The sequence below is a fragment of the Chelonoidis abingdonii genome, chromosome 2 (genome assembly GCF_003597395.2).
Source record: "Chelonoidis abingdonii isolate Lonesome George chromosome 2, CheloAbing_2.0, whole genome shotgun sequence".
Taxonomy (NCBI): Eukaryota; Metazoa; Chordata; order Testudines; family Testudinidae; genus Chelonoidis; species Chelonoidis abingdonii.
In genome coordinates, this window is record NC_133770.1 from 253,074,005 (window position 1) to 253,085,384 (window position 11,380).

The window sequence follows — 11,380 nt, forward strand, 5'->3', positions numbered from 1 at the left end:
ATACTTCCCTGGTGTAACTCCACTGAGTTACAGCAGGACTAGATAGGTCTAGACTCTGAACAATTATTTCTTGTAGAGGAACGAATCACTATTCATCTGGTGTCTAATTGGCTGATCCAAATGCTGGTGAGTGAAGATGTTATTGCTCTATGACATTTTAGATTTTTCCAGCTGAAGAAAAATATTGCAGTAGAAGCAAGAGTGATGTCCATTCCTGAACACGTTTTTCTAGACTATGTGTCTAGTTTGGGGTTTTTTTGGTTTTTTAGTACACAAGTGTTTCTGAAAAATGACAGCTTCCTGTAACATTGCAGTCTACAGGGTTTTATAAAAATATGCTAATGAGTGAATATAATGTAACTGGAATATGCTTCACGCAAAAGGTCTCTTGTAAGGCATCATTACAAAGCTTATAATCTACTGAGTGTGATTATCCTATTTGTATAAATGTTCCACTCTTGTATTTGAAACTAGAAATATGAAATATAACTCTGAGGGCCTGTTGTAATTATGCGAAGTGTGGGCCATTAGTGGTAGTTTGGAATCTTGATGTCTCCCATTAACTAGGACAATTGTCTGCAGATGGCTGCGTTTTACCTGTATACATGTGTGCTGGCAAGTGGGCAATGAAGTCTTACAGTGACATGTGATCATGTCACCTGAACTGGAATCCATCTTTAACCTGGTGTCTTTCCATTGAGAAGGAGGGGTGAGAACCCAGAGAGGGACAAAGGATTCCCGCCTTATGCAAAAGATATGTATAAAGGGGTGGAACAGAACAAAGAGAAAAGGAGCTATCATGAAGAATCCCCTAGCTACCACCTGAGCTGGAACAAGAGCTGTACCAGGAGAAAGAATTGTGCCCAGGCCTGGAAGGTGTTCAGTCTGAGGAAAAAGCTTACTGAAGCATCTCTAAGGGTGAGATTATCTGTATTCAGTTTGATTAGACATAGATTTGCACATTTTATTTTATTTTGCTTGGTGACTTACCTTGTTCTGTCTGTTACTACTTGGAACCACTTAAATTCTGTATTTAATAAAATCACTTTTTACTTATTAATTAACTCAGAGAATGTATTAATACCTGGGGGAGCAAACAACTGTGCATATCTCTCCATCAGTGTAATAGAGGGCGAACAATTTATGAGTTTACCCTGCATAAGCTTTATTTCGTGTTTGGACCCCATTGGGAGTTGGGCATCTGAGTGTTAAAGACAGGAATACTTCTGTTAGCTGCTTTCAGATAAAAAACCTGCAGCTTTGGGGCAAGTAATTCAGACCCTGGGTCTGTGTTGGAGCAGACAGGTGTGTCTGGCTCAGCAAGACAGGGTGCTGGGGTCCTGAGCTGGCAGGGAAGGCAGAGATAGAAGTAGTCTTGGCACATCAGGTGGCAGCTCCAAAGGGGTTTCTGTGATCTAACCCGTCACACTTCCCATCTCTCTCCACATGCGTGCACACACTCTCTCATAATGGAGCATTTTGATTTTTGGCTTTGCTCACATCTTATATTGTCACAAAGAAGACTCAACTGAAAAAATAGACATCCTCTCAAATAGCTGCTATAGGTTTATTTTCCATTTATATAAAAAGGGCCCTGTATCTATGGGAAACTTTCAATCAGGTATTTGCTATTTGCAGATCTGAGCATTGGCAAGTACCGTATGCACATCATTAAATAAATTGGCATGTTTCCACTACCACAAGAGATAAATTAAGTAAAGGATAAATTTAAACTTGGCACAGAGATGTTTACCAATTTTCAAAAGCAGATTAAAGTTTCCGGCAAGAGGATTAACAATAACAGGGTGACAGCTGGAAGAAATCAAGATTCCATTTTATCACATGCAGCAGCTCCTATATTCTGTTACTACTCTTCATGCAGACCTCAACAGGAGGTACAGCCAGTCCTGGGCTTGGCCAAAGAGTAAACGTGACATAGAAGAGTTGATAGATATTTGCATTGCAACTAATTAGAAAATAAAGATATTGTACACTGGAATCTTAAAAGAATTATCCCTTCTAAAAGGACCATTCAGAAAAATATTTTCTGGTATACTTTACTGTTAAGTAGATACATACTCTCAAATAAATACTGCTTATATTTTCAAACCTGAGTGCCTAGCTTTTAAATCCATGTTTAGGCTCCTAAATAGTTTTTCATTGTAGCTTTTTTTCTCTAGTAAAAAGGATAATTGATTTTCAATATCTGCTGCCTAAACATGCCTAGTGACATTGTGCAAGCAATAAAACAAATGTGATCACACCAAAATGTAGAAACTGGAGCTGGAGTTTCTAAACCATCTAAACTCAGGAGGAGAATTCCCTTAGTATATTCCTAAATACTTTACCCAGTCTAGTTTGAAAATGCTCATTACACATTAGTGACTGTTCCACAGGTTCAGAGATCTCAGTGCTAGGGAATTTCCCCCGATGTCGAGATTAAATTTAATTTTGTACATCTTCATCCCCTTACTAGGTATCTTCTTTTGGACTGTCCTAACTCATTGATTGTAAACGTGTTTCATATTGTGGCTTGCTCATTAAGTCAGCCATTCTTTTGGGGGAGTTGCCTGCTTCCAGCCCCAAAGGGCACCTAGTGTGCTTTGTTACATGAAAAAGCCAAATGGAGAAAAATACTATTAATCAGATGCAGTACTTGTTGAAAGATGGCAAATTTCATAGAATTATTTGTTGGTTGATTTTTTTGTTGTTGAGTATTTGAGCAGCTCTATAAAACAACATTATAAACAGTTACTGGATTACCTTATCTCTCCAAATACAGCTCCTGCTCTCAGGGTAACCAGGACTTTTGTGCCATCTGGGCCTCCAAGAACTTGAACTTCTCCCTGCTTGATGATATACATCTCTCTGCCAATCTCTCCCTGGATGCAGAAACACCACACTTTGAGTAGAATAGTCTGACAAATGCCTCTTAACAGACCCTGTTTGTCATATGCAGTTATTGTCCTGCATTTTTTTAAAATGGGTAAGTAAAATAGATCCTGAGCTGTAATCTAACCCTACTGTGCCACCCTGGCACAGGAAAAAAGCCAGAAAGCACATAGATCTTCCTAGCTGAGGATTCCTTTACTGTCACAATAAGGGTCCTTTATACCACTCTGGCAATGTCAAGGAGCCTTAAAACTTTTACACGTTTTTTAGGCTCCTGTGGGAATTGACTAAGAATCAGAACAATTCACTGACAATGGGAACATTAGCAGCCTGTCTGCTTAGTTGTTACATTTCTGTTCTGCCTTAGCAACAGAGCCTGCGTCACACAGCCCTACCCCTCCAAGCTGGGGACATCCCAGCACCATGGGGAGAGAGTGAGTATCTCTTGCTGGTTCACACACAGGCATGTGCCCAGCCCCGCCCCCTTAAAGTCTTTCCACAGACTCTGAATCAGCGGGGCTGCACACAATGCAGAGAGTTAACCATGACTTTACATCTTTGCAGCATCTGGAGCTTAAATTGTAAGCTCTTTGGGGCAAGGACTTTGTCTTCCTATGGGTTTGTACAGCACCTAGCAAAATGGGGCCTGAGTCGAACTGGAGTTTCAGAGCACTACTGCCATATAAGGGCTAAATAATCACAACTGGTAAAACACATGCAATGTATCATTTGAGCGCTTGCAACACCTCAGATGAAGATCTGTAGTCTGTTTGCATGTGCATACGTGCAAAAGTTTTGAACTTTAACTTCTGCAACACGCTATATACATTTTAAATATTCAGACTTAATGATGTGCGTCAACAGATAACTTGTATTTATACAAAGCCGTTTCCCAGGCTACCAACATCTTATGTTTGATAATATAAGTAATAAAATCCATATTGGCTTGTTCCAGCTTGAAACCTGAGAGCACATTATGATTATTACTTAGTATAACATAATTATTTTTAAGATATGTAATTCACCCAGGATTAATGTTCTTTAAAGTATACCCTTGACCTATCGCTGAACTTTTGTGCTAGTATGTTCATTATTTTTACATTTGAAAAACAAATAGTCAAGCTCACCTTTTTGCAGACAAAGTCACCAGGTAAATACACAATGGATTTCAGTCTCAACAGCATGTCGTAAATCATTTGAGTATCACACCCCTGTTAAAAATAATTAGAATTTTGCTATACTTGTGTGGTACTTGAAATGATTACCAAGAGGTTTATACTAGGAAGCAAGAGATAGCAATACAGGAGTGTATTGAGCTAATGCTTCAGGTACTGAGTGTAGATTTAAAGCGTCATAAAAGTCAATTTCTGGAGAGTAGAGAGAATGCTGGAGGAACACTTTGGGTACCTTTAAGGCCCTTATTATCTGAGTGCCTCAACCTCTAGTTCTCTGAGTTTTGAAAGAATAGTCTTTCTAACTGTGAGATGTTTGTCTGTGTATGTGACTCTTGTGCTGGTCTAATTAAATGCGTTCAATATTATGGTTAAAGCTGTGGGCCAATTCTCTGGTGCATTATTGCTCAGGTGGTATAAAAAGGTGCCACCATATGGTTGTTTTTAAGCAAACATGCTCCTTGTCCGATACAATAGATTTCAAACAATGAGTATGATCTTACTGAGTGGCTTTAAACAATGTTTATGGGTGAGAGGGAAGCACTGGGTCAGATTCCCCTATTGGTACAAACCTCTAGTATTCTAGGGTCTTCAGAAGCTACAGGAATATTCTGACATCAGCTACAGAGATTTGTACCAGCAAAGGATCTGGCCTGATCTATTTAACATTTCATAATTTCCCATGATGAATGAATTAAGACTAAAACTATTGTATGTTGTGACTTTTCCTTATTATCTTTTAAGTAAAATGACAACTTGTGCATTCTTTGCCTTGGCAAGGCATAACATTTTTATTAATCCCATAGCAAAGACCCAACCTTAACAATCATGTATCACATATGTCCCTGAGACAACTGTAACTACTTATGTTAATAATCATTAGAAAGTCCATTTGCACACAGTTATCAAACAACAATATCCAGTTATTTACCTATACCTAGAACAGGTAAGAACTGTGACCTCTCACATAGCACTGGGTACAAGTGGGCAAATGACACATCCTAGGGAAGGTTATTTTTCCTGCTACCTCATCCTTCTGCCGCTTTGGCTTACTTATACCCCCAAACTGACATGCAGACTACACCACCATTTGCGACCTCTGAGTCTGGCAGATAATGCCAGTGTAACTGCACTAAAATAACAACACAGTATCACTCAAACTTTTTCAGCTTCTGCATTGGATGAAGAAACAGGCACTTGGCTCAATCCAACCATGAGCTTCCATTCACTTGGCAACCTCTTGACCTTATTTTGCCTTTAATATAACTAATGAAAAAAAGGTCCTAAATACTGCAACATGTGCAAAACTAGATTTTATAGCTCACAAAACATGTTGCTCCGTTCTCCTTTAAAACTACTTGCTTTGAATAAGTCAACTTTATTGACAATGGCAAAGTTCACATCAATTGCAATGGCTAACTGCATTTTGGTTGGCATCTGCTCCAGTAATTCTGATTCATCTGCAAGAGAGAAAAAAAGACCCCAAAATTCCTAATTACAAAGTGGAAATGCAAAGGAAGAAGGAAAAGGAGCAGCAGCAGGAGAATTTTTAAAAAATCAAAATGAACCTTTCCCTTGTACAGAAGAATATCCTAATAGAGTTAAATCTAATATACATGAGATCTAACAGAGGAATATTCTTTCAGACTAACAAATTGTGCTATTAAACCACTTCTTCAGAACTCTAAGCAGAATATATTACAGATGGCTAAACATGTGAAAACCCCTTGGTTATTTTTAGATTCCAGATATTTTATATATAGAAAGGAGAATTCCCAAACTGTAGGTATTGTGTTACAACAGGTGCTAATCCTGGGTGTAACTTAATTTCCAAATATTCAAGGTAGCCTTGGAATTGCATATGAAGACTACTATAAATGAAGACTTGCAGTGCTGCTAGAAGTTCAGGTTAGTGATCCGTCTTTAGACACTACGCTTTTGCTGCATGAAAGTACAATATGTAATAATTCAAAACCTCTTAGAAAACACTTAAATCCACCAACACCAGTGTGGGTTTTTCTCTTAATAATGTGTGTGTTTCTGAAGGCCCTACAAAACAGCACATTGGGTTGGCTTTTTTGGCGCTTGTTAACTAGTATGTGTCTCTCTCACCCACCCCTAGACCATTCAGAAGAGATCAAATGAGATCCATGTATTCATAGAATCATTGAATATCAGGGTTGAAAGGGACCTCAGGAGGTCATCTAATCCCTGCTCAAAGCAGGACCAATCCAATTCCTTGGATCTAAACAGAACATTTCTGCTGTGAATCAGTGTGACTAGATATGGTATAGTTTGAGAGTCATCTTACCCAGCATTCCTTGAGAGTCCCATGTGTATTCGTACCACCTTCGAACACGATTCTGAACTACTTTTGGAATTGTATAGGTGTTCATGTAAGAGATGGTGTTATCCATGCTGGCACGGTAGTAATTCTGTCCTGCTGTAGCTGCTCCAATTATATCCCTCATCTGCAAATATCAGTGGTAACAGTCTCAGTTTTTCAGTGATTAGTCATTCTGCAAACAAACACTTTGCTTTGTCAATATGTGTTAGTGGTAATGAATAGATTTAAACTAAGTTGCATTAAATAGTTGTGTTTTTACCTTTTTTTTGTTTTTGTTTTTTTTGTAGAGGGACATTGACATTGACAACTTAATGTAGCCATGTTAGAAGTTTAACAGCAAGTGCAATTCATTAATGCCTAAAGATAAATTCAAAATCTGATATTAAAATTATAGTGTAGCAGTGCTGGGTGACCTAACAGAGAGTACTCTTCCAGGACCAGCGTGGACCAAGGCATTTCACGTAATCCAATTGCATAAATTTGTGAGCTCCGATACTGTAATCTGATCCATATGGGCAGGCCTCCCTGTAGAGTTCCACCAGACAGGTCCAACTGCAGAATTGAAGCTATGGCCTCGAAAATTGGTGACTACTATAAATTACAAAGGGCCATACGTGGAACTACAACCATAGATAAATACATATGTCAGAAAAAATATACAGTGGAGACTCAAAAGAGTCCTTGAACTTTTTGATCTTCTGCTTCAAAGTTTTCTATATTATGTATGTGAATGGGACCATAAAGAGTACATTGTCTTTACACGGCAGTAATTTACATAACTATAAATCTAGCCATTAATTGATTTGTTTACCTGACCAATTAAGCTGGAGAACACAAAGACACCCGTGAAAAAATTCAGTAGCTGAAAGATTATCTCAAAGAGGGTTTGCGGTTCTGCAAGGCCACCAATGGTAATTAAAGTGCGCACTGCCCAGTAGTAACACCTCAGATACCTGGGGATACACACAGCAAACATTTTATTGACTTCAGTGGGACTATTCACATATTTAAAGTTATGCATGTGTTTTGCTGTCTTAAGTCCAGGGAGCTCAGCACCTTCCAGAAACAAACCCTGTGATGCTTTTCAGCTTAAAAGCTCTCTAAGGCTTCACAAATGATTGCCAAGTCCTGCAAACCCTTAATAATGGGGGCAGACCCAATAAAGCCCCAAATTAGGTGCACACAGCAAATACAGCAGCTACTTACCAGTGCCCAGTAATTCTCTGACAGTTTAGGACAATAGCTACTTGAAACTGCCAGGGAGGATTTTAGTCAGGCAGAATGCAGTTATCCTTGATGTAAATACCATGGTGATAAGGGCACGATTAAAACCTTGCTAAATAGATTGAAGTCAGGTCTACACTAGCAGTACTTTGCATAAGTAGCAAAGAGTCCTGTGGCACCTTATAGACTAACAGACGTTTTGGAGCATGAGCTTTCGTGGGTGAATACCCACTTCGTCAGATGCATTCACCCACGAAAGTTCATGCTCCAAAACGTCTGTTAGTCTATAAGGTGCCACAGGATTTTTTGCTGCTTTTACAGATCCAGACTAACATGGCTACCCCTCTGATACTTGAGTACTTTGCATGTATAACTACACTGGTAAACTAAATTGGCAAAGTACTGCTTCGGTGGGTGCAGCTTATACCAGCAAAACTGCACTTTTGCTGGCCCAGTTTATTTTAGCTTTCTTCCCTCTGAGTGAAATAAGTTATATCAGTGTCACATTCCAATATGCAATCCAGACCACTGGGGAGCTGTGCAGGGCTGCCCAGAGGATTCAGGGGGCCTGGGGCAAAGCGAGGAAGCAGTGATGGTACGGGTCTTCAGTGGCGTTTCGGCAGTGGGCGGCCCTTCAGTCACTCCACATCTTCAGCCGCACTGAAGGGCCCTCCCGCCGCCGAAATGCCACCAAAGACCTGGAGTGACTGAAGGGCCCACCGCTGCTGAAATGCTGCTGAAGATCCAGACTGCCGCCGGGCCAGGGCTCGGGGGGCATTTCGCCGGCGGGGGGCCCTTCAGTCGCTTCCATGCCTTCAGCAGCACTGAAGGGCCCTCCACTGCCGAAATGCCAGCCAAAGATCCAGACCACTGCAGGGCCAGGGCTCACGGGTCCCCTGCGGGGCCCGGGGCCTGGGGCATAGTGCCCCACTTGCCCCCCTGGGCAGCCCTGGAGCTGTGTCACCAACTGCCTTGCACCTTGGACCTCTCACAAATAGCCAAACAGTATGCAAGTCAGCCCCTGAGGGTCTGTGTATTGCTGTAGCCTTCTAGCAGCACTCCAGTCACCCTCTGGCTTCCACCAGCCTTAGTTACCACTTGCAGGGTGGCCCCAACACACTCCCAGTCCTGAATTTTCTACAAAACATATGTTCTGCACTGTCCAGCCCTCTCTTGGGCAGTTGTGATATTAATAGCCCATTGCCCCTGTAAGGGGTCAATATTCAACAGTTTGCTATTTCAGCTGGAGTACCCAAACAGTTCAGTTTAAACACAATACTGGATTAGTTCTGATTAAAAAATAAAACAGGTTTATATAACTACAAAGAGGGATTTTATATGAGTAGGTATAAGGTATTAAAGTCAGATATGGTTAAAGGTGAACTGAAGATAAAACACTTTCAAGTAGCTACAACTTGACTTGGTTCAAGCAAAAATCCTTATCACATGTTCTCTGCAATATTGCTGATCACATTCTCAAGTCAGCATGTGCCACCAAATTCAAAGGGCTGGTTCCTTTGTCTTCTTAGGTGAGCGAAAGAAAGAGAAATGGGGGAGTTTTTGCCCCTCACTTTTATAGTTCTATCTCCCTTTGAAATGCATTTTTCTGAGGTTACCCCTAGATAAAGTTCCTTCCTTTGTGAGAATGGAGACAAGGAGTCCTGTGGTGAAAGAAGTTCTATGTTGTCATTTGCTAAAATGCAGTGCAATCTGTTCCTGCCCTCCTTTGTTGCCAAAGAATGGCCACTTGACCAGTCAATCAACTTTGATGACACCTGGCTAGAGGCGTCAGCTTGTCTTTTGTCTTTGAGAAACAGGTTTAGCCCTCCCCTGACTTGTCTGATAAACACATTTCAGTCATAATTTCAGTTTATATTCAAATCATTATATATAATGTGGCTACACACATTTCATTATATTATAGACCCATGAGTTATTAGTTCTCAAATGATATCTCACAAGGCATATTTTGCACAAAGATTATTACAATAGTGTTTAGGGTGTGAATACAGGGGTGTGTTCGGTCACAACCAGCAAAAGTGCAGTTTTGCTAGTACAAATGTGTCTATGTGAGCAGCTTTTTACCACTACAGATATGTCAGTGATAAATTGCACCTCATCACAGCCTGGCTGACGCAGCTATGTCAGCAAAAATTTGAAGTATAGACCTGGCCTGAGATTAGAAATTAGCTAAAACACCAGTGCTAATTCCCTCACTTTTGCCAAAAGTGCATTGGGATCTTTAAGAATCACAGCAGAACATTAACTCTGTTTTAAATTACATTTGAAAGATGGCACTGCAAATAGCACTACATCATCCTAATACTAAAAGGGGATTAATTAGTTTTTTAATCCAGTTCATCGTTTTAGTGAAAGCGATAGTGTTCCTTGCTTTTATGAGTTAGGGTATTTTTAAAAAAGATAATTGAGTCTTTCAAAAATACTTTTCATCCCTAGTCAAATCACTAATTAATATTTATAATGGAGCATTCTGAGTGTCTTGACAATCAAATTTTAGATCCTTTTCAGATTATTAGAGTTGTTCATTTTCCCTAACTGTACAATAAACTCTTCAATTTTACGTATGATTGCATTTTACACACTTTTTTTTAGATTTATGAACATTTTATTAAATTTAGAAAGAAACTTAATAGGCAATACAAATAACTTGAGGTCTCAGTCCTGAAAATAGATGCTCCAGTGCATATCCTTTCTGTCTGCCTTGAGTCCTGAAACCCACTGATCTGTTTGCAGGATTGCGACCCAAGTTTTTTAATTTACTCTTATCACATATATCCTTAGAGGGGTAATGCCATTAATACACTCTATAGATGACGGTACAATTTTAGACCTATGAAGTGGCAGTTTTATATAAATTCTGTGACAGCTGAATGAAGGGCTACTTCAACAGGCAATTCCCTGTTTTAAACCACTTGATATACCTAAAGTTTTCAGTGTGCTTTTATTTGACCTTTTAGTTAAAGGCCAACCTGTGATAAGCAATTGATTTTTTGCTGATCCCTTGGGTGGTCATGTTACGCTGGCTTCACTATAATGAGATTTAGTAATTATCACTTTTACCACAATTATCCACTTGCAGACTTTAACAGCTAGAATTGTCATTTTCATTAATAATTCTGACACTGAAAATGCACTGCAGATCTGTTAACACTGGAAACTAATTCCGTCCCTTGTCTCCCCTGCCCAATATTATAGTTATAACATGGACATCTAGATTAAACCCCTGTATTGTTCACAGAGTTCCACAGATTCAGCATCCTTCCAGCAAAGTCTATGTAATCCACATCTAGTGGCACCAAGACCACTTAGAGAGAGAGATAAAATGAGTCTGCTCTACAGTCTTAGTTGATAGCCAGCTGACTTTTAGCTCATGCGGTAGATGCTCATGCACTAAGCTCCAGAGGTCCCCAGTTCGATCCCACCGACAACCAGAGTCTGTCAGTGTTACAAATGGGGGCTCATCCAGGATTTCAACTGGGAAGTCTCTGAAGCTCTGGATGCACTTCCTCAGCTAGAGGAGATATGTAACCCACACACCTTCTGGGTGTGGTGTTCTGTCCCATTTAGTGGCACTGAAACCACTTAGAGAGAAAGCAGCAGAGAATCCTGTGGCACCTTATAGACTAACAGACATTTTGGAGCGTGAGCTTTCGTGGGTGAATACCCACTTCGTCAGACGCAGGTAGTGGAAATTTCCAGGGGCAGGTATATATATGCTAGCAAG

At 40.1% G+C, this 11,380-nt stretch overlaps 1 protein-coding gene across 1 annotated transcript in view; it reads right to left on the bottom strand.

Annotated features, from left to right (window-relative positions):
• CNGB3 (cyclic nucleotide gated channel subunit beta 3) overlaps window positions 1–11,380 on the bottom strand; it is a 102,365-nt gene that overhangs the window by 12,989 nt on the left and 77,996 nt on the right. The window contains exons 11-15 of the mRNA XM_032786422.1: window positions 7,223–7,364; window positions 6,376–6,535; window positions 5,427–5,524; window positions 4,020–4,103; window positions 2,764–2,882 (exon numbers count right to left, since the gene is read on the bottom strand). Of these exons, the coding sequence (XP_032642313.1) occupies window positions 2,764–2,882; window positions 4,020–4,103; window positions 5,427–5,524; window positions 6,376–6,535; window positions 7,223–7,364 (603 nt within the window). The remainder of the gene's footprint in view (window positions 1–2,763; window positions 2,883–4,019; window positions 4,104–5,426; window positions 5,525–6,375; window positions 6,536–7,222; window positions 7,365–11,380) is intronic.